General features: G+C 34.3%; 2 protein-coding genes and 1 long non-coding RNA gene across 9 annotated transcripts in view; 1 reads left to right on the top strand and 2 right to left on the bottom strand.

Annotated features, from left to right (window-relative positions):
• The window catches only part of LOC111419461 (cullin 2), a 28,768-nt gene extending 10,825 nt beyond the window's left edge, over positions 1-17,943 (top strand). For all 6 annotated transcript variants that reach the window (XM_023052265.2, XM_023052268.2, XM_023052266.2 and 3 more), the window contains 3 exons: positions 15,819-16,399; positions 16,459-17,598; positions 17,658-17,943. In XM_023052265.2, the coding sequence (XP_022908033.1) occupies positions 15,819-16,399; positions 16,459-17,598; positions 17,658-17,789 (1,853 nt within the window). In that variant the 3' untranslated portion in view covers positions 17,790-17,943. The remainder of the gene's footprint in view (positions 1-15,818; positions 16,400-16,458; positions 17,599-17,657) is intronic.
• A 1,736-nt stretch (positions 17,944-19,679) lies between these two features.
• Positions 19,680-21,290, bottom strand: LOC139432464 (uncharacterized). The gene is made up of 3 exons (XM_071201017.1): positions 21,038-21,290; positions 20,788-20,931; positions 19,680-20,560 (listed from the first exon to the last, which is right to left on the bottom strand). The coding sequence occupies exons 1-3, from the start codon at positions 21,156-21,158 to the stop codon at positions 19,683-19,685; spliced, it is 1,143 nt and encodes a 380-aa protein (XP_071057118.1). The 5' UTR covers positions 21,159-21,290; the 3' UTR covers positions 19,680-19,682.
• Positions 21,291-23,405: 2,115 nt separating this feature from the next.
• Positions 23,406-24,247, bottom strand: LOC139432465 (uncharacterized). Of its 2 annotated transcripts, XR_011642230.1 has the most exons (3): positions 24,055-24,238; positions 23,676-23,995; positions 23,406-23,604 (listed from the first exon to the last, which is right to left on the bottom strand). It is a non-coding gene; the product is annotated as an uncharacterized lncRNA (long non-coding RNA). The 2 variants fall into 2 exon arrangements; XR_011642229.1 differs by having other exon boundaries at positions 23,406-23,995; positions 24,055-24,247.

Below are 24,247 nucleotides of genomic sequence, written 5' to 3'. Positions count from 1 at the left end.
AAAATAACAGCTGTTCTGAATTGTTTTAATTGTTGTAAGTACTAATTTTTAATATGAAACTTTAAAAGAACTAAAGCCGCAGTGATTAAATAAACATTTTAAGTACCTAGAACAACAAGAACAATTTAGAGCAACAAAAAATATGTGATTTTGCAAAATTAATGTCCATGTTAAACGTAAAACACATCTAGAACAATTTGAATCGGCAAAGATTGAGTTAGTTTAGATTGTTCTATGTTTTTTAAATCTTATTGTGTAATATAAAACCGCTGACACAATAATTACTGACTGAAACTTCCAAAAACTTTAATTTTCAAAGAGTAAAGTACCCTTTAGAAAGTTGTTCTAGTGAAAATAATAGCTGTTCCAGATTGCGTTAGCTATAATAAGTATACAGGGTGATTTATAACATACGGAGCAGATTAAAAGAGCAAGTACTAGGGGCCAAACTGAAGATATGTTCTTAATAATGTTTTGACTACAACGTAATAATCACAAAGATATAGAGCATTAAAGTTGAATTAATTGGCCAGCATTTCTTACGATATACGGTATTACACTACGTTTAAATTCAAACTGCGAATATTTCGGGGTTACTTAAGCAATGCCTGATTAGCACCAATAATAAAATCTTTGTAATATGGCAGTTACGGCTATTTATAAATTTGTTAAATCACTCAAAAACTGGTGTTTGTTTTTTGAGAACCGCTGATACCATGTTTTTATTGCTGTCAATCCAGTTGACTTGGTTACCTAGCAACGGACATGTCATTTAATTTTAATAATCAATGTCATTTAACGTCAAAATTAGAATTTTTACTAATCAAAAAATACAATGGTAATGTACAGGGTGTCCAAATTTCGATGGGTTTGCAGGATATCTCAGTTATTATGAAAGATAGAAAGTTGCGGTTTTCGCGAACCTGAGCTACTTTTTTGTGAAACTTATAATGCCTCAAACCAAATTTTCATAGACCTCTTCGTTTTTGATATACAGGGAGTATTTCAAAATTTACGATTTTCAGACACCCCCCGTATCTCGGCTATCCGGAAACTTAGTAAAAAAGTAAAAACGGGTTCTAATAGATTATTTTACGGAGAATCCAATGGTGCACGTAGAATTTTTCTAGTCATCACGGTTTTTGAGTTATAAACACAACTTAAGTTTTTTTAAATGGAACCAGCTATATTTTATTTTTTTATTGAACTGGATTTTTTTCAAGCTTTTCAATGATATATAATACTCTATACTTACCTTTATAATTTATTAACCTCGAAATTGAATAAAATACATTATTTTATAAGTAGGCTATGATAAATAGACTGCCTAGCCTGACGTCATAGAGATGGGCGGAGCTTATATCGACTTTCGTTGCTAACCACAGTTGTTAATGATAAACCGTAATAAAAATGTCATAAAAAGTCACTTAGTTTATTTTATTTTAACACTAATTGAAAAATTGCATATGGTGATTTACCGTTAGCAACACACTGAGCTATGAAAATGTTTGGAGTCGATATAAGCTCCGCCCATTTGTGTTACGTCAAGGCTTAGGTTGTCTATTAAGTGATCGCGTTGCTAGGATACCGGAATAAACAAAGTAAATATAGTTAATTACTGTCAAACTTAATTTTGAATTTTGTGCTAACAATAAGTCGTGTGTTACTTAATTACCTTTAATTAACTTAACTTAATTATCTTTTTCTTGAAATGGAGCGCTATGAAAATTATGAAAAATATGACATGCTAGCATTTTACATTCATGCAAATGAAAATGTTAATCAAGCTGCTGAATTATACATAAATAGGTAGAATGCAACATTCATCAGCAATAACATTTTATTAGCAGATTGTTTCACTTCAGATATCCAGAAAGAGCGCAACCAAATTCAAAAATTTTTTTGCGAATAAAGCGTAATTTGATAAATTATGGAAGTTTTTTGATGCCCAGGCCAAAAAAATATAATAAAGAAAATCGGAATAACAATGAAATTACCGTGTTAGGATGTGTGGAAGCCGCGCCTAAAACATCATGTAGGGAAATTGAATGTCAAATTGGAATTAAAAAATCGACAGCCTGTGCGATTCTAAAAAAGTATAAATATAAACCCTACAAAGAACAAATAGTTCACCACTTACACCCGGGAGATGCCGAACGACGTTTGGAATTCTGTAACTGGTATTTGAACCATGCACAAAATAATATTGAATTTAGTTCCTCTATTATATGGTCTGATGAGGCATATTTTACCAGCACAGGAATCTATAATCGTCATAATAACAAGCATTGGCATCAAGAAAACCAACATATTATAATTGAGCGGGAGCGTCAAGGAAAATTTGGTTTTAACGTGGCATGTTTTATTATTGGGCCACGAATTGTTTACAAAATATTTGAAGGAAACCTTTGCGCTAATCGCTATTTGGCCATCTTGCCAGAGATTTTGGATGATATTCCTCTTATTCGGCTAAATAATATTTATTTTCAGCAGGACGGAGCTCCCGCTCATTATGCGTAAGTAGTGAGTCGCTACCTAACTGCAGAATTTCCTGGTAGGTGGATAGGCACACATGGTCCAACGCGATGGCCAGCAAGATCACCTGATTTATCTATTCTGGACTTCTTTTTATGGGGATATATCAAGAATTGGATATAGGTATAGTACCCAGAATCGAACAAAATTGGAATTGAAAATTGCTGTAACTGATGCTTTTTCACATTTACAGCAACATCCCATAACTATTCTAAATGCAATTAAACGCATTACTAAACTTTGTGAACAATGTGTGCATCAAAATGGTAACAACTTTGAACAATTCTTGTAACTTGAAGCCATATTTGCATAATGTTTAGTTTTTAATAATTTTTCGTTTTTAGCAAACAAAATTTAATAGATACATTTTTTTAATAAGTCAATAATTAATATTATAGTATTTTCAAAATTCTTTGTTTATTCTGGTATCCTAGCAACGCGATCACTTAATTTATCATAGCCTACTTATAAAATAATGTGGTTTTTTTAATTTCGAGGTTAATTATAAAGGTAAGTATAGAGTATTATATATCATTGAAAAGCTTGAAAAAATTCTAGTTCAATAAAAAAATAAAATATAGGTGGTTCCATTTAAAAAAACATAACTCAAAAACCGTGATGTCTAGAAAAATTCTACGTGCATCATTGGATTCTACGTGAAAAAATCTATTAGAACCCGTTTTTACTTTTTTACTAAGTTTCCGGATAGCCGAGATACGGGGGGTGTCTGAAAATCGTAAATTTTGAAATACTCCCTGTGTATCAAAAACGAAGAGGTCTATGAAAATTTCGTTTACGGCATTGTAAGTTTCACAAAAAAGTAGCTCAGGTTCGCGAAAACCACAACTTTCTATCTTTCATAATAACTGAGATACCCTGCAAACCCATCGAAATTTGGACACCCTGTACAGTAACGAAGAATACGTAGATATGCGTATTATTTATGGAGCTGCTGGAGAAAACGCTGCACACGCAAGACGTCTGTATTTAGAACGATATCCAAATCGACAGATCCCTTCTGAAAACACTTTTCTTCGGTTAATCCAGCGGGGAAGAGAGACAGGAAATTTGCAACCTAAGAAAGGTCTTGGTGGCGGTAGACTAAACAGACATGGAGTGAATGTGGAAGAAGAAATTCTAGAAATTGTGGAAGCGGATCGAAGCACGAGTACTCGTCAAATTTTTCACCAACTCGACGTATCCCAGAATTTTATTTGGCGTACGTTGAAAAGTAACGGTTTACACCCCTATCATTTTTAAAAAGTGCAAGGACTGACTCCCGCTGACTATCCTTTGCGGTTGCAATTTTGCGAGTGGCTATTAAATCGTACCAACAGAGAAGCAGATTTTGCGGACAGTATACTGGTAACGGATGAATGCTGTTTTACCAGAAATGGTGTTCTAAATGTTCACAATTCCCATGTGTGGTCGGACGAAAATCCACACGTTATTCGTCAAGGCTCTTTTCAACAACGATTCAGAGTGAATCTAAGGGCGGGAATTGTGAACAACACGTTAATAGCACCTTTCGAATTACCAGGAACTCTTAATGGAACTTCTTATTTACAGTTTTTACAAGAAAATCTGCCAGTACTCCTGGAAGATATTCCGCTACTTATGCGACGTGAGATGTGGCTTATGCACGACGGTTGTCTTGCACATTTTAGTCGTAATGTACGAGATTTCCTCGATAATGCTTTTCGGCAAAAATGGATTGGTCGAGGTGGACCTATTCCATGGCCATCACGTAGTCCCGATCTTAACCCATTGGACTTTTTTTATGGGGATTCATGAAGGATAGAGTATATGCCACCGAGGTTGATACAATCGACGAACTACGACATCGCATCACTGCCGCTACAGAGGACATACTTCCACGATTTCCACGATTATCGTTAAATTGGACTCGTTGTGCGTCGAAATGCAAGGACTTTGAACATATGTTGTAAAGAGATTATTATTATGTTATTTTCTTGTTTTAGAGATTTTGTAATTTTGCATTTAAAACATTATTATTATCCGTTTCATAAATTAACATCTATTATTTCTTTTCATAAATTACGTATTAAAACTAAACAATTAAATTGTCTACTTTGACAGCTCCTTCAAAAATGAGGATGGCGTTGACAAGTATTTTAATTGTTCTTTAGTGAATATCAGCGGTTGTCAAAAGTTGACGCTAACTTATTTAAAAAATTAACATGCGATATCTATGTAACTATTAAGATTTTAACAAAACATTATTAAGAAAATCTCTTCAGTTTGACCTCAAGTACCTACCCATTTAGTCTCCTCCGTATGTTATAAATCACCCTGTATAAGTATTTCTATGTGCCACAATATTTTCAAGCATTATACTATCGATAATTTTTTGAAATAGTTCTAATTCACTAAGATTTTTTACACCACAAGTAGGACTTGAAACTTCTTTTATTATGTTAATATTTTTAGTTCGACTTGATTTTGCGTATTTTGTTCTTTTCCACATGCTGAGATTGTCTTTTCCAACATAAAAATCTTCAATACATGTCTCAATGCTTTCTTCATCCTCTTCAGAAGAATTATTCTCTTCAGATGCGCTGTCAAAATTATTCACTTCAATTTCTTCATCACTCAAATCACTTCCGGCTTCACTATCTTCTTCTTCTTTTTGCGGTTTATCAAATAGTCGTTGAAGGTTGTTTTCAATGTCACTTTTAGATAATATTTCTGGTGCTGCCATCATTTATCTATTATATTTTAACACACTCAATATTTTTTTCAACACAAAAACTTTTGAATAAGACGACTTCTTTTCGCTCCAACGACACTTTACACAATGACTGTAACGCTGATCTCTAAACTTATATATTGACAACCGTATTCTAAATATCCTCCAAGGATTACCTACGCATAAAAACTAATCGTAAATAACTCCTAAAAAATAATTACGGCCTGTGCAAACAAACCCTCATAGCGTTTTAAAATTTAGTTTCCGGTCCCAACAGGTCTCTTATTTACACGCAAGAAACCTGAATATATTGAATTTTTATACAAACTAGTGAAAAAATTGAAAAGTTTGAAATATTGAACAGATGAAGCAAAAAATTCCGATTCCGAGAAAACTTTCATTACGGACCTGTATTTTTCTAAAGTCTGCAAACAACCCAAAAACTTTCACATATGACTCGAAACGTGTTTATAATACATTTACACCATAAATTCATCCCGTAATATAAATACGGCCTTATCAATCAGCGTAAATTTCTTATTTTTTACACCTTTTTTTGCCGTAAAAACGACGACAAAGTTTTCTAATAACACCGCAAGAGTTTCTTTTTAAAAATTAACTTTATTTATTATAACGATCTTAACAAGTCGGAGGTTAAACTAATTCTAATTCCTAACAATGGAAAAGAATTTACTAAAAGAAATTAAACTTAATTCTAAGTAAAACATCTGCTTCAGGAATGAACGATGGAATGTTCTTATCATCTCTTTTCCAGAAACAGCGTATCTTCTTTATAAGTTCTCACGGGAACATGTAGATATAACTACAATAGTTTTTTTTCTTTAATTTTCACATCATAATGTTCAAAATACATGGTTACACGAATACATTAGCGTTAAATCGTTTCAAATGCATTATATAAGGAAATACAGGGTTAGCCAGTGAAACGGGAAGATTTAAATAAGTAACTAATTCTTTAAGAAAATTTATTTTTTTTGATTTAATGGTTATAAACATAAAGTACAAAGATAGCCATTTACTGTACTATAAAAGAAAATTTTATTTTTTGAATATAACATCTGCCATATGTCTTCCATTGGAATCTATGCACTTCTGCAGCCGGGCCTGGAAGTTTCCCATGACATTTTGCAGCATATTGACTGGTATTCCTTCAATTTCGTCCCGAATTCGTTGTTTTAGGGCTGGGATAGTTCTGGGTGGATCGTTCTGAAAAACTCTTGTTTTTAAGAAACCCCATAAAAAAAAGTCGCAGGTTGACAAATCTCGAGAGCGAGGGGGCCAAGGGATATCCCCGTTTCGGGAAATGACGCCGCCTGGAAATAAAGCATTCATAGCAACTCTAGCGGTGTGGCTTGTTGCCCCATCTTGTTGGAATATTCTGTGTTCATTCGCAGGAATACGGGCGAGTTCTGGATCATTTCAACGTAACGCACAGAGTTAACAGTCACAGCACTTCCATTGACATCCTCGAAAAAAAATGGGCCTATTATTCCTCTTGCCGACATGGCGCACATACATGAAGAGGCGTTTCATAAAGTACGCCAGGGTTTTCCTCTGACCAGTATCTGAAGTTTTGTTTATTAACAAAACCAGATAGGTGGAAATGCGCCTCATCGCTCATCCACAAATGGTTTATTTGGTCGTCATTTTCTTCAAGTCTTCTGGCCATTTCCTCACAAAATTGTAATCGTTTCTGATAGTCACTTGGTTTGAGAGATTGCACAATCTGTATTTTGTATGGGTGAAAATGTAAATCTTGACGAGGAATCCTTCTCACCGAAGTGTTACTTATTCCAAGACGGAGAGCATGTTGATCGGCGTGGACTTCTGAGCATTGCCTGTTGAACAGCAGCGATGTTTTCAGGGGTTCGAACGATTTTTGCACTCCCACCTCGTTTTTTAGACGTTGATCTTGTTTGTTCAAGGTTGTTTATCCACGAACGAATGGCGTTATCCGAAGGAACCGGCGTCGAAAAGCACGTAGCGTTTTCACCAAACTCTCACCATTCGTATAATACGCTTTAACCGCGTAGCCGCGATGTTCACCGGTCCAACGATCCATCGTAACAAAATGGCGGAACATGCATTTAGAAAGGAGCCGGCCGCCAATACCCCCACCACTCACATTCCAGCTGTCAAGGCCATCTCCAATCTTCCCGTTTCACTGGCTAACCCTGTATATTAAAAAAACGAAGATTGTGATAAATTTTATAACAGCGCGCCCGCTCGAAGGTTAAAATAAAAGCACAATGTAATTAACTTTAAACAGCAGCAAAAGTATTCAGAAGTACACAGCTTTACAGGGCTCTAAATACAAGATGTCAGCAGGCAGGTTGTTTGCCTACGTCACTGCGTCCAGATTAAGTGGAGGGGGCGCGCTAACATTGCAGTATAGGGAATGAGCTATCCTTTTAGAATAAAAAAATTGCGGAAAAGTTTGTTATAATAACTGAACATTTCTACGTAACATATGTTAATTTGAAAATTTTCGGATCCGCGGTTTTCTTTTTATCGCGAGTTAAATGAAAAAAGTACCCGATTTTTTACGTTGCCGGCAACTTTGTCCATTTTGCGATTTTTTTTTTCAAAAAGTATCTGACGTAAAAATTTCAATTTTGAATAGGTGGTAGCTTGATGTATTCTTATTGAGAGCCATATTTTATTTTTTCGATATTCCATACCGTTTCGCGGAAAATCACGGTTTAGCAAGACGCCGTTGTATCGAAAACGGCTGAATGGATTTCATCGCGGATTTGACCAAAATATGTCAAATAATTGCGTATATCGGATACCGTTATCAGTTTTTCAAAGTTATGTCTCTCTAGTTACTGATAGTAGACCATCGCACTGGAGTATCTGTGCGTTTCGTAGGCTCAGACAGAATTGTCCACCATCTGTTATTATGGAATATACATATTATAGGATAATTAGATTTAATAAAATGTTTTATTTTCACGATAATAATAAATTATGTTTATTTTATCTATTACAACGGTTTTCAGTTTAATAATTATGTAATAATACTATTATAATTCATATAATGACATACTATATATATATATATATATATATATATATGTAGGGTTCACGTTCTATTTAATTTATTTCTAGGGGTGTTTTTATTAAACTTTCACTTCATAATAAAATAATGTTTATTTTAATCATTTCTAGCGGTACACTTTAAAACTTGTAATTTGAAATAAAATAATATTAATACAATCGGAACGTTTTACAAATACGACTGTTGCTCTTCGGGATCTCAGAGGCAACTGTTCGACGGTTCGATCTTCTTATTCGTTAGCGCTTTCAAGGGGGAATCCCACATTTCGGCCATCCTGGGATTCATTCGCCTCGAATGGATTGCCTGGACACCAGGGTTTCATGTGGTCAGCACTGCTGGATGTCTTTCGCGGACCTGGGTGGTTACCAACCTTTTCTACATCATACCGGTCGGGACCAATACCTCTAACAACCCGATATGGACCTAAAAATTTAGTTAACAATTTAGATTCGGTTTGAAACTGTGTTCTCTTGATGGCTACGAGATCGCCTATATGGTATATAGTGGCAATTTTCCGTTTCTTGTTATAGTTCCGTCGGTTTTCTTCTTGCACCTTCATTATCTGGTCTTTGGCTTCTTTTCTCATCCTCTCACGGTCCTCACTGAATTCCTGCATGTATACTTCTTGAATTATGTTCTTTAGTTGTAATTCTTCACGTCTTTTCATGGGTACGCCAAACATTAGTTGGAAAGGTGTGGTATTAACACTTCGTTGGTACGTGCTATTGATGACTTCTTGAACTTTCCATACTTGTTTATACCAACTCTCTGGCTAGTCAATCGCTAACTTTGATATCACTGGTATAATTATCCGGTTAATCCGCTCTACTTGCCCGTTTCCTCGTGGGATACCTGTTGTAATGGTTACGTGCCGGATCTTTTCTTGAATGCAGTAGTCTTCGAATTCTTTTGACGTAAAGGCAGTGCCTCGATCGGATACTATGATTGCAGGATTTCCAAAAGTTGGTTTCTGTAGTTTAAGCTTATCTAATACTTCTTTTGTATTGGTAGTCTTCGTCGGATAAATCCATACAAATTTTGTGAAAGCGTCGATGATAACAAACAAATATTTATAGTTTTTAGAAGTTTTAGCCATTGGACCTAAATGATCAATGTGATAAGTGTGCAATGGAAGGTCGCCTTTCTCTATGGGATTCAACAATCCTTCAGATTTTCCCGATTTTCTCTCCACAAGTATACATCGTATGCAGTTTTGAATCACTTTCTTAATTTTGTCATCTAAATTTGGTATGTAATAATCTCTTCTAATTAATTCCTTCGTCTTTTTTAATGCAAAATGACCATTTTCATGAGCTTCTTTTATTATTTGCTGTTGCATGTAAGTTGGAATAACTAATAATTTTTGGCCATCAATATTTTTATAAAGGATGTTCTTAGTTATTTCATAGTTTTCGTATTCGTTACTTTCTAAGATCTTCATTATGGTTCGTAAATGTTCATCATCCATTTGAGCCCTTGCCATTCGTTCCAAAAATCCAGTCTGTACTATCATCGTTATTGGATTTCGACTTAGAGCATCGCAATGTTTCATTCGATGTCCAGGCCGATGTTCAATCGTGTAGTCAAATTCTTCTAGTAACAAGGCCCATCGTGCAACTCTTGTGCAAAGGTCTTTCTTTTTCATTGTTGCTGCAAATGCTGCACAGTCAGTTGATATTTTAAAATTACTTCCCAATAAATAAACTCGAAATTTCTTTAGTGCTTCTATTATAGCAAGTACCTCAAGTTCATAGCTGTGATACCTTTTTTGTGCGTCTGTCGTTTTTCTACTACAATAATAAACTGGATATAACTTTCCATCATCTTGGTCTTTCTGCAGCAACACTGCCCCAAAGCCTTCTTTGCTTGCATCTACATGTAGTTCAGTTTCATTGTAATAGTTAAAAATTTTCAATACTGGTTCACTAGTTAGAATCTGTTTAAGAGTCTCAAACGCTTGCTCTTCTTCTTTTCCAAATACAAGCTTTTTGTCTTGCCTTAACATATCGCTTAACGGTTTTGCAATCAAAGAATACTCAGCGATGTACTTTCTGAAATAACCAGTAAGGCCCAGAAAACTTTGAATTTGTTTTATTGTTGTCGGTTTTGGAAAATTCACAACAGCCTTAATTTTTTGTTTTGCTGGTTTAACAAAACCATTTTCTATTTCATGTCCTAAATATTCTACCGTGCTTTTAATAAATTGACATTTCTTCCATTTGAATTCTAATCCATTGTCCATCGCTATCTTTAAAACTTTTTCTAATCTCGCAAAAGCCTGATTAACGTCACTCGCTGGTATAATAATATCATCCATGTACAAAATCACGACTCTTTCTTGAATTAAGTCTTTGAAAACATTGTTTATGTAACGTTGAAACACTGCTGGCGAATTGCACAGACCAAACGGAGTACGTAGAAATTCATACTGTCCACCTGGAGTTACGAATGAAGTATATCTCACACTTTCTTCGGCTATAGGAACATGGAAAAATCCATTTTTCAAATCCAATGTTGTAAAGATTCTTGCGTCAGCCAACAAATCAATGTGATCCTCTATTACAGGAAGAGGGTAACGATCTTTTGTTATCTTCCTATTCAACTTACGATAATCAACACAAATGCGAGTACTTCCGTCTTTCTTCTTTACAAGTACAATAGGGCTGGCGAAATCCGATGTACTCTCTCTTATGATGCCGTCCTTCAACCAATTTTCAATTTGCCTGCCTACCTCATATCTTTCTGGCATTGATAATCTTCTCGGTGCTTGATAAACTGGTGCATCATCTTGTAAAATAATTTTCGTCTGTATGTTTGTTGAAGTTGAACATTTCTTTGGTTTGTAGTTTTCAATCAACTGTTGAACTTTGTCGTAATATTCGTATCTACCAACATCTAAATCATTTTCTGTGTTTATCAGAAATATTTCATTTTCCTCAGAGACACCTATTTCTTCCTTTGGTAGATGATTACAAAATCTAATTTCGTTAGAAGATATTGTCAACGTCACTTTTTCTAATATCGGCTTACCAATAAGCAAATCCATGGGCATGGCATCATCAGGTAGTATGTGTACAGTCGTTTTAAATCCACACTCGTCTACGTTTATATTACCGTTGAATTTACCCATAGCAAATACCGTGTTTTTGCCCAGTCCTCGCAAAGAAACTGATGTCTCTTCGAAATTTGGCGAGCCTAATTTTAAATAGCTACTAACTTTAATTAAATTCAAGTCGCTTCCAGTGTCTATAAATCCACAGAATAATTTGTTGTTAAGATATAACTGCTTGTAGCCTGGTTTTTCTTCTTTAGTTTCTTTTATGACGTACGATTGCTTCTTCTGGTTATCGTGTGATTGGTAGTTTTTAGCAATATGACCAAAATTATTGCATCTGAAACATTTTATTCCCTTTTCCTTATCGTGACAATTTCTTGACAGATGTCCCTTCCTTCCGCAGTTAAAACATGTCGGAATAGGTCCCTTTTCTTCGCGTTCAGGTTTCCTAGTCTTTGGGTTGTCTTCCTTTATGTTCTTGTCTTTATACTCCCGTCTATCTTTAGATTGTTTAGATTTCATTTTTTCGTAAATCTTAAGTTTCGTTTTAAAATCATTCATGCAACTCGCGCCGTATAAAATAGTTTTATTTGCTTCGTCGTCAATAATTCCATCGATAATGTAATCAATCAAAGCGTCCTGTTCGATGTAGCCTCGTGCCGCAATTTGTCGCATTTGAAGAAGGTACTCAGTTAACGTCTCTTCCTTTCGTTTTTTCCTGGTTGCTAACATCTTGTGTAAAGCAGCGCTATTGATTGTCTGTCCAAATTCTTTCTGCAAACTGTCTTTCAGTGCTTTCCAAGTTTTAATTATTGGTTCTGATTTTATAAACAGAAGCGCGTCATCTTTCAATAATTTTTTTCCGTATACCAATTTTTCTACGTCGCTCCAACACATTAATAAAGCGGTTTCTTCAAACTCGTCTAACCATTTCTCTAATGAACACGTGTCACTTCCATTAAACGTTGAAACAGCGTCTTCCACGTCTTTAAACGTTAAAACGAATTTCGGTGTCGTTTTCTTCGTTCGGGAAACAGCGTCATTGTTTCCTGCGTCGCTATTGTCGTCATCGTCATCATTATCTTCGTCATCATCGTCGTCATCATTTGTTTTATCGTCTTTTGCTAACAAACTTAAATCAGATAATCGCGTACATAATACTTTTACCAATTCTTCTTTGTTATCAGCGTCGTTTGGAATTTCCAATAAATTACAAATTAAATTTAAATCTCCTAACGTCAAATTTTTTGTAGCGTAATCTAATTTCTTTTTTTTTTCGTCGTCATTTTGAAAAACAAAACCTTTAAATTCGCGTAGTCTTTTTCTATTATTTCGATCTCCGTCGTTTTCATAAACTAATCTATGACATGCTCTTATCGTCGCCGTTGTTCCGTTCGTTATGTTTCGTTCAATAGCTAAATTATTGCCTAAACGATCCATTTTTTTTCGAAAGTTAAAAGAAAAGCATGCAACTTATCTGTGTGCCCTTGAATTGAGAAGATCCCGCGTCGTTATCTAGTCTTGGTTCCCGTCAGTGGTCGATGCCTACAGCCGTTATTTTATCGATCTTCGTTGTCGCCGTCTGGTTGTGTTTTTTCTTCGCACGTCTTGCCGAACTTGCGTACGATCCGCCTTCTTCACAAAGTTTACAGAATTTTCTTCGTCGCTTTTCTTCACCAAACTTTGCTTTTTTCGCAGAATTTTCGTCGTCGCTTTTCCTCACGAAACTGCTGTTTTTCTTTTATTTTAAATTATCGCGGACGAGCCTCCAAATTGTGTAGGGTTCACGTTCTATTTAATTTATTTCTAGGGGTGTTTTTATTAAACTTTCACTTCATAATAAAATAATGTTTATTTTAATCATTTCTAGCGGTACACTTTAAAACTTGTAATTTGAAATAAAATAATATTAATACAATCGGAACGTTTTACAAATACGACTGTTGCTCTTCGGGATCTCAGAGGCAACTGTTCGACGGTTCGATCTTCTTATTCGTTAGCGCTTTCAAGGGGGAATCCCACATATATATATATATATATATATATTATAATATTTCAACAATAAATAATTAATACTTTTTCAAGGTATGATATCGTTCAAAACAGTTACCTTTATGTAATGGAACATTGCAAAATTTACAAACAAAACATGTTCTACTTCTTTTCTTTTGAACAGCACAAACTCTACATTGTCTTTGGGGTTTCACACTTTTACCGTTAGTTACTATATTTATAAGTTTATGTTGCCCGAAATTCGAAAGTCTTCCGGGATTGTCAAATTTGGGTGCTCTCCTTGTGGGTGCAGAACTAGGTGTATTGTCGTCTTGTTCCATATAATTAGTTTCATTATCTTCTATCCATGAAACTGCCACCTTGTGCAAGAAATTCTTGTACGTAATACTTTTTCCATTTAAAACTGTGTATGCTTTAAATGAATTAAAAAGCGCACAGTTTATAAAAAACATTACAACCCGTTTAGTCCATTTTTTTGTTTTTCTGAAAATGGAATAGTATGCAAGATATTGGTCCGCGCGATCATCGCCCTTCATATATCTGTTATAATCTATGATGGAATTAGGCTTTTGTATTGGAGCATTTGATCTTTTACTTCTGCTTGTGGATTCCGTCAATTGTGCAGAATGTATAGAAGATATCATATTTACATTCCTTTTGCCATTATTCCATACTTCTAACAAAATTTGACGATTCCTACGAAATTTGTGCTGACCTCTTGAAAGGCGTAATATTTGTAGAGATGGAGGAAGACCTCTATTTTTTCGAATGGTTCCGCACACTCGCACTTTATTTCGCAGTAGAATTTTAGCCATCTTGACGCTTTTATAATAATTATCTTGATAAATGTGGTGCCATATGTTTTTATATGGTTCAATAGCCGTTAAAACCGTATTTTCCAATTTTTTGCCATCAGCAGCATACACGTGAAAATTGCATATGTATCCTGTGACAGCTTCGCACACCATTCTTACAAGTATTCCGTATTTTGTAATTTTTGCCGGATTGTACGTTTTAATGGATAACCGACCTCTCCACGGAATTATACATTCATCCAAAGATAATTGCTGATTGGGCTTATATACATCGTTAAATTTTTGCTGCAAATAATCAATGACAGGCTCGATTTTAGCAAGCCTATGTGCATTGTGAGGGATGTTGTCGTTATTGCAAAAATGCCAGCTCTGCATTATTTGCACAAATCTGTTTCTGCTCATGACTTGCGAAAAGAATAGAGTTTCTATACTTGGATCTGTTGACCAATAGTCGTAGAACACGTCTTTTTTTATCTGACCCATTAGAACTATTAGTCCTAAAAATTTTTTCATTTCCGTTACCGTTATATCTGTCCACTTTTTCGCTTTTGATGGAATTTTATACTTTTGTATCGTCTGGTAATGATATCTGTTGGATTCCTTCACTAAGTGTTCGAAAAAGTCCATTCCAATAAATAAATTGACGCTATCCATCACATTTTCTGTAGAACTAGGCATAATTTTTATGCCAGGGCTGCCTTCAAAAGGTTCCAAAATTACTGCTTCATCTTCTGTCAACCATATATCATCGTCATCTTCAATGTTATTTGTATCGTCTTCGTTGTTACTTATCTCGTCGTCTTCTGAATCACTGCATCTTAGTGGCAATACAGAACCCCGCTTTCGAATTATTATATCGCTGCCATCACTTTCGTCACCACTATCACTTCCTGAATAACTGTGAGGACAATCTGATAAATCGTCTAAATAAAACTCTCCAATACAATTTTTTTTCGCTCATCGTAAACGGTACATTTTTTAAAAACGGTGTGAAAATCTGAGTTTACGAAGCAACGCAATGAACGCAAATGAGCAATGTATCTCAATAAAACAAGTTAAATAAGTAACAATTGTTAATTGCCGTGGGAACCGAGCGCTCGGCTGTTTTTAGGTACGCGCGATATAAAAGCCGATTAATAGGCGATCGGTCGGTAAGCATCGGCAACAAAAAGCCTATTAATAGGCGATCGGTCGGTAAACGTCGGCAACAAAAAGCCGATTAATAGGCTAGCGGTCGGTAAAGTGTTAAAATCAAAATAACTCGAAAGTCAACGAGTCAACATATTTTTTTACGTACAATTAAAAGGTGCAATAAAAACTATATGATCCCATTTAAAATAACGAAGTTATGGTCTACTTTCGGTACCGGAAGTGGTAGCCATCTTGAAAATATTTTAGATCGAAAGTTCCGACTGAACAACCCATACTACCAAAATTTCAAAATTGTACGAATAGTGGAACCTAAAAAAGTTACGTGAGACACTCTGTATATCAAATAAAATTAAAAAATTTACACTTATTACTGATATAAATTTTATTTATTATGTGCCGATTTCATTAATTTCACATCTTCAGGAGCATCAAAAATTTAATATCTCCTTTTTCTAGGTGAACAAATGGAAATAGGCGAATTAGCGTTAGAAGTTTGGAAAACAGGGATGATAACCCCATTAGGCACAAAATTAGTAAAACTCCTATTGGAATGCATAGAACAAGATCGTAGCCAATTTCCAATGAGCATAGCTTTGGAAGCGGTTCGCGGCACGATCTTGAGTTTCGTCGAGGTGCAAAGTTACAAGAAAAAGGGGCAACTGCAACTTTACCAGGAGTTATTCGAACAACCGTTTTTAGACGCCAGCGGGGAGCATTATAAACGCGACGCGACCCGGTTATTAGAAGAGCGAAACGTTAGCCTTTACATGGAAAAAGTGATTGCGAAAATCGATGAGGAGGTTAAGAGGGCTCAAAAATTTTTGCATCAAAGCTCGATAGCGAAGGTGACTCAACGGTGTGAGACGCACATGGTCGCGGAGCATTTGGTGTTTTTATATAGTGAGTGTACGAGTATGGTCGAGGCGGAGCAAGCGCAAGATCTCTCTAATATGTATAGTTTATTAAAAAGTGTTCCGAACGGACTCAACGTTTTGGTTGAAATCGTTCTTAATCATATTAAAAATCAGGGATTGGCGGTAAATTAAATGAATTCATTTAATTCGTAATAAATTATTAATAATTTTTTTGTTTAAAGGCTATTTTGAATTTACAAGGAGAAAACGTTCATATAAGTTTCGTTGAGAACCTCTTAGAAGTTTATAATAAATACAAAAAGCAAATTAAGGAGGTTTTTAAGTCCGACCAAAATTTTATGGGAGCCTTAGACAAAGCGTGTAGTTCCGTGATTAATCATCGCCCGAATTCGGGGAGAAGCCCGTGTCGTAGCCCGGAATTATTGGCGAAATATTGCGACACACTCCTTAAAAAATCGAGTAAAGGAATCAGCGAGCAAGACATCGACGAAAAACTCACCAACAGCATCACTATCTTTAAATATATCGACGATAAAGACGTCTTTCAAAAATTTTATAGCCGCATGTTAGCGAAAAGACTCATTCACCAATTAACCCAAAGCATGGACGGCGAAGAATCGATGATTAACAAATTAAAACACGCGTGCGGTTACGAATTTACGAGCAAATTACATCGGATGTTTACGGACATGTCGGTTTCCGCGGATTTAAACAACAAATTTAGCGCGTATTTGACGAAGAAAAACGTCGATTTGGGGATTAATTTTAGTATTTATGTGTTGCAAGCGGGCGCGTGGCCTTTAGGCCAAGCCGTTGTTACTTCTTTCGCGTTACCACAACAATTAGAGCGGAGCGTTCAAAATTTCGAGTCGTTTTACCACGAACATTTCAACGGGAGGAAATTAACGTGGCTCCATCATCTCTGCCAGGCCGAATTAAGAATCGGTTATTTAAAAAAACCCTATATTATTACGGTCCAAACGTTCCAAATGGCGATTTTATTGTTGTTTGAAAACGCCGATTCGTTAACGTGTAATGAAATTAAAGAAACGTTGCAGTTAAACGCGGAACAATTTCAAAGACACGCGGTGAGTTTGGTTGATTCGAAAATTTTGTTGGTTGATAACGATGCTGGAGGCGGGGATGAGTTAAAACCCGACACGGTGTTGCGCTTAAATTTGGAATATACGAATAAAAGGACGCGGTTTAGAATCACCGCGGCTGTTCAAAAAGAATCGCCCGCGGAGGTTGAGCACACCATGAACTCGGTTGAGGAGGATAGGAAATTATATCTCCAAGCAGCTATCGTTAGGATTATGAAAGCGAGGAAGATTTTGAAACACAACGTTTTAATACAAGAGGTTAATTGAAATTAAATTTTAATCTCAATTAATTTTTGTAATGATTAAATTAATTTTAGGTTTGCGCACAAAGTAGGTCATCGTTCGCTCCAAGCATCCCGATGATTAAGAAGTGTATCGAAGCGCTGATCGATAAACAATATATAGAAAGAACGCCTCATTCGAGTGAAGAGTATAGTTATGTGGCTTGAAAGTTTTTTTTATAAAAAGAACCACGAAGATTTTGTTTCTTTTTTTCTTTCGTATTTATTCCGTGTAAGTTCGGATCGCTTGTACATTACGTGTGTAAATAGTGGTTAAAAATTTGAAATAAAAAATGAATTGAAGTAAACGATTAAAATATGATGTATTTTTATTTTTTCTTTTTATAAAAGACTCATAGAAAATATAATATAATATGTTTATTATAGAAGGTCATCACGTCAGTATAAACTGCCTCCTTCAAACAAAAGCGCCACCTAGTGAAATGGACTAAAACTAATGACACAAACCCCGCGATATTCGAATTAGAATTTATTTTACTTTCAATTTTAACGTAATTATTTCAATCGCCACTTCACAATAAGCGAGTTATTTGAATACGTAATAATATGTATTTATACAACTCACTTATTGTGAAGAGGAGATTGATTTTAAAACAAGAATTAACGAAAATAAAAGACATTAGCTTAAAATTTTCTTGTTTTATTTGCTATTTTCATGGCATTTTCAAATATAATACCGTCTGATGAACGAGAATCTTTTTTAGCAAGTACTTTGTTTGCACATTTACAAAAGTGGTAAATTAATAATTTAATAAATATATTTAAAATGTAGTAAATTATTTTTTCGCGATGATCACACATAAAAGAAAATGTAACATTATCTAAAATAGTTTTAATAATAAATTTTGAAATATTAGTACTACTGACGAAATGATTATGCAGTATATTTAATGCAATTTCATAACATTTTATTAAAGTTGATAAAAATGATTCATTGCAATAAAACAATTTAGATGTTCCGTATTTTTTGCGAAATATCAGTTTGTTTGCTGCATAATTTTCTTGTGGATTGTTTTCCAAAATATGTAGTTTACAAAACGGACACTTAAATTTAGCTGTGGCTTTTTTGGCAACATAGCCAGCCACAGACCCAAATATAGATATATCAATTCCTCGTTGAATTTTGTCTATACTGATGGTATTTTGAAGTAAATTTAGTGACTCAAATGGCTGATTAATATCTTCATTTTTTGCAAAAAACGTTTTTAAAGTTAATAAATTTACATCGCTACCTGCTTCACAATTCCCTCCCAAAGAATGATTATTTATTGATTGAATGATTGCGCACTAATAATGATCTAAATGATTCGCTAAATTGTCTGGCGTTTGGATTAATATTTCGACCTCGGTGCTGACGAATTTGCCCAAAAAAATTTTCGAGTGCATCCTGGTTGAATCGCCGTGCCAAGAAAAATTGGAGTCCTGATTTACGAAGTGATGTGGACAATTTAATAAAATTTTTTAATGTAAAAATTAAATTTTTTAGTGTGGGTGGAATTACTTTTACGGAATTTTTGTCCACAAAATACATGTTTTTCAGTGAACTTATAGATTTTCTCCAAAATTCCTCATGTCCACTCTTTGCTGATACTGCCGCTTTCAATGGCTTGCCTTCTTTATTAAAAGTACTTGATCCATTTAAAGAATCAAATAAATTATCAAAAAATTTTATAACATTGGCCGTTTCTTCACCATTCTTCTCCATCACTGTTCGCCCATCCAAACTCATTTCACCTAGAAATTCAACGTAATTAATTAAATAACTATATTTCTTTGATTAGCTAATACTTACTATTACGTGCCATTATCGCAATTGTGGCTGCCATTGTATGGCTTAGAACTTGTGTGCAACATGAAACTTTCATTTTTTTTAGCTTATCTGGCAAAACATGTTGGTCTGTAACTTTTCTCAATGCCCGCAGATGGCCACTAGCAGCATCAATTTTATACGCAGATATAATATGCGGCCACTGGGCGGTATATTTTATCCGATTTTCCTCCCACACCAAGTTTTTGTTTAGGAGATTGTTTCTTATCCCTTTAATTAGGTGGGGTGGGGGGTAGGTCAAAAATGGGAATAATAACGTCTCCATCTATGTTTATTACTTTTTCTGCATTCTTTCCAATTAAATGGTTAACAGCTGCTTGATTCAAGCAGCTACTCAAGCCGCTGGTTTTTGCCTTACCAATTACTTGCGTAATCAAATTCGCTATTTTGATACTTTTTGCAGGTCCACCAGACAATATGTATGCCACGGGTTGTATCCATTTTCTTGCAACTCCTTGTAGTTCGAACACGAGAGCATATTCGCCGAATTTATTTGATTTCAACTCCCCATAATCCTCAAAACCGTAGATGCAATCTACCTTGCCATTGTAATCGAGGTGAGGTGTTAATTTCACTTCATCAAACATTAATAAGCATATTTTATCTTTATTTGAAAATTTTTCGACAATAGTTTTTATGTTTTTGAAGAGCGATTCGTTTATGCCCGCTTGGCACTTCAGTCGTGTTGACATGGCTACAAAAATATTTTTGCACGGTAAATTAAATAACTTACTCAAGTATCGATAACATCGTCCAGACTGCTTGTAAATGCTAAGACAAAGCAATTTTTCATCGTCACTAAAACGGCGACCCTTTGCACGATTTCTTGAAATTCGTAATTGCATCTCGCAAAATAGAACTACGTTTTTGTTCAGGTGTGCCATCTTTCTTAATGGAACATTTTTCAATGCAAGTTGAGCTTGTCGCAAACGTACTTTAAAGTTACGATTACGAAATCGCGATACAGCAAGATTTCGTCGTAGCTGTTTCGTGGAACAACGTAAAATCTTCTCTTGCGTCGTCATGATCATCCGTCGTAATTTCTTCGCACGAGCAGGGACAGGATTATTGTGTGGGATTGGGTTAGGACCTGTATATAAAAATTGACATATATATAATAATAATGCCTTTATTTCCCACCTATACAACAACATAACCATATCACAATTTCATGAAACGAATTAATACTAAACAAGTGGGAAATCCCAAGGTGTAGTTCAACTGCTGAATGCCAGTGACATACAACGGTTGGTCTTCCACTATATCATTAATAATTTTTATTGCTCAACGGTAACATTTAATCAAATAATTACTTACGTGATTCTTTGGATGATGAACAAATTGGAGTTGAAAATCGCATTATTTTAGGTGGTGTTACACCATTGAGAGCATCCAACGATGCAGATGTGGCTTCATCAATCTGTGGCGCAGGTGATGGAACAGGAACAGATACCCTGGGACCTAAATTAATATTTAAATACATGAATTTTTTGATACTCAAAACGTCAGCCTTTAGTTTAACTTGCTTGTTGTATCATAAACATATTAACATATAAAAAAAATTAACCTGGCAAAAACAACGAAGGCACGCAATTCTTCCTTAAGTACATATTACTAGTTTTGTCGGCCTTGGTAAAATGCCTATGACAAACTCTATATGACTCGTATACTCTCTTGGGTTCCAACATAACTAATTTTGAGTTACCAGTTGCCTTCACCCATTCATCAAATCTATTCAACTGCTTACATGGATTTGGAAATCGGTGTCGACTGCATATCCTGTCGTCACACCCAGTAACCGTACAACCTCTCAACCAAAGTATATATTTATCCGTATATATCTAACAATTAATAAATGAAATTTTTATACATTTGAGGTTATTAAATGTAATTCACACTTACCTGTATGTTGTTCTAATAAATGATCCACAAAGAACAAAGAGTCTTGAAAAAGACTGTTTAATATTCTGTTCAAAAAGATACCTAGATGAAAATAGAAAATGGAAGAAACGAAACGTAAACTCAACTTAAGACCACACTTGACAAAACTGTTGAAATCTGTCAGAAAACAAAATGGTGGAAAACTGTCAGAAGTACGCGATTTGAAATTTGAATTAACCTTGAATTGTGCCTAACTTCGTTCTAGATATTTCAAAATGAACGGTTAGCGCCATCTACTGAAATGGACTAATACTAATAACTGATTTCAGTTGTAATGTATTGAGTTGAACCACCCTGAAAAGACTTTAGAACCCTTTGATCAGTTGGTATAACTGATTATATGTCACAATCTCACCGTGAGAGGACATTAGCGTCTCTACTGGAATACAAGGTTCATTTAACAAACATACTGTATATTCTGTATAAGGTTATCCATTCCATATGTACATTGTTGTTATGAACTTATCCCCCGCAAAGGCCTTACTGTGACGTCATTGGAAGAATTGACATTTCTATGCTCTTATTTATACAGTGTATTTCACTTAAGGGGGCGTTTAAATGGCCATTTTTGTATGTGCTGGTAGAGGTTAATTTTTCCCCAAAATACAACTTAATGGCAAATTATTATGGAAAAGTGAATACACAGAATTGAAGTACACACATTTTTCTACACATTGAAGTGTTCCGCGTTTTAACATTGCTGTATTTGTAACATAAAAAAAATCCTAAAGTTTGTCATAAATAACACTTGATGTATAGCTACTTTACGAGAAATTAAACATTAAATTGAGATGCCAACGCTTCAAGGATACTAGTAGAATGTAGGAAGAGGTTACGTGTAAGTAGACGTAAAATTAAATTGTTATTATCTCAAAATTTGGGTAAAACGAAAAATGTGCGATTTCATCAAAATATTGGGAATTCGTAAAGGAATCTATATAAATCAATAAAACAAAGCTTTGCCATCCGCCTCATAGACGGCGCTAATTATGAAATTTTTTTTCAATGTAATTTAGTAAGTGGTTTACGGATATTATGCGTATATTAATTGTATCGATGTTTAAAAAACAATATTAATCCAAAATAAAAGGCGAAACATAGTAACATAAATAAACTTTATTATCCAACAGCGGATAGAATTAATTAGTGTTATAGAAATTAGAATATAAAAAAAAATAACATTAAACAATGGGTGTTAATTAAATGTTTTTTTCAATATTCCGTCAGTAACAGTTGACAGCATAATATGTTCTTGTAGGCTATAAAAACAACAATAGTACCTGGTCAGCAATTAAATCAAGGGTTATTAGAAAATATCTAGGCAAATATATGCAAATTGTTATTTGCTCAACAGGATTATACAAACAGTTAACATAAAAATAATATTTGTCCACGACTATTAAAATTGATTCCATAAATTTATTTTTTAAATAAATTTTTGAATAAAGGTTAAACGTCAATGTAACACAAATTCAATGTTACTAACTGTAACCAACTTCATAACAATTTGTCAAAATTAAATGTGAGTTTTATAAAACGTCGTTTTCTTTAGGAAAATTAATTAATTTATGCTTAAATCATACGAAAAAAGGAATTTGTTTAGGTTTTTATAATGTCAAACATTTAGAAACTCCTAAAAAATTGAATTAAATTGACGTTTTTTGAACTTTTAACGTTTCAAATAATTATTATTAGTCTGGTCAAGATGGCTACCCGTGGATAATGATTATTATTCACCGCTATTATTCACTCCGTGAAAAATGACTACCATTTTGTTTTAGAAAACTCATTCATAAGGTAGTCGTGGACAAAGTATAGTATTCTACTCGCATATAATGAGCTATTATTCACTCAGGTTAATTATGCCACTCGCTACGCTCGTGACATAAACTTAACCTTCGTGAATAATAGCCCTCATTATATGCTCATATAATAATATACTATTGTAAGCTATAATCTCAAAAGGTCTGCATTGTAAAATTATGGTCAGTGAATAATTTAAAATTTGCACAACTTTATTGAAAAAGCGATAATAATCGGGTAAAATGGGCGGAATTTCATAACAGAAGCAGGTAATTGAATTAATTTTGTACTTAATTTTACACCTGGCCAGAATTTGATAAAATCCGAATCACAATTTCCTGTTCTATTACTAACATTGCTGCATATATATTTAATGAAGTTGATAGTAAGCTGTTTAAAAATAGTAAAAATTTAAAGAAAAAAAATTAAAAAATTGATTAACTGGAATCGATCATGATTACCACAATTTTGTCTATTCGACATTGGCAATCTTTATTTTGAAAAACTTTGGCAGGTATAATTTCTCGCTTGTGTATCCCCGAATTTCGTTTAATTTTACGAAGTTTCTGAATATAAGTATCACTTCTGTTTTCTCTGAATCCTTCTCTGAAGCTGTTGTTTTGTAAATTTTCATTCTCAATTAGTTCCTCTTCCTCTGTTGAAGAATGAAGTTCTAAAATTATCTTTCTTTTTCTATATTTGTTGTATGATTTTAATTCTTCTTCACTTTCAGAATCAAGTACTCTTGTGATTTTATCTTTTCCCATGGGTTTAATAATTTCTTTAATTGAATATTATTCTCTAAAATTTAATTCAATATTGTAATATAATTTAAATTACCTTCATCACTGCTTTCAAGATTTTGGGCCGCACTTTTTGACATTATCAATAAAAAGTGGACTTAGGTCACTTTCAAAATTATGATTTTCAATATTTATATTATTATGAAAATGTACGTGTTACAAAATTTTCAAATGTATTAAATATATTTCAATGTCGATTTTTTTTTTGACAGTTCAATATAAATTATAAA

This window comes from Onthophagus taurus, unplaced genomic scaffold (assembly GCF_036711975.1).
Source record: "Onthophagus taurus isolate NC unplaced genomic scaffold, IU_Otau_3.0 ScKx7SY_15, whole genome shotgun sequence".
In the NCBI taxonomy this organism is placed as follows: Eukaryota; Metazoa; Arthropoda; class Insecta; order Coleoptera; family Scarabaeidae; genus Onthophagus; species Onthophagus taurus.
Note: the sequence above shows the minus strand (reverse complement) of the source record. Positions and strands in the feature narration are given on the sequence as shown.

Coding starts and splice junctions, on each gene's coding strand:
- LOC139432464 (XM_071201017.1), bottom strand. CDS start 21,158: ATGTTGGAACCCAAGAGAGTATACGAGTCATATAGAGTTTGTCATAGG. Junction 20,932..21,037: donor GCCTTCGTTGTTTTTGCCAG/GTTAATTTTTTT, acceptor ATATTAATTTAG/GTCCCAGGGTATCTGTTCCT. Junction 20,561..20,787: donor TTCATCATCCAAAGAATCAC/GTAAGTAATTAT, acceptor TTTTATATACAG/GTCCTAACCCAATCCCACAC.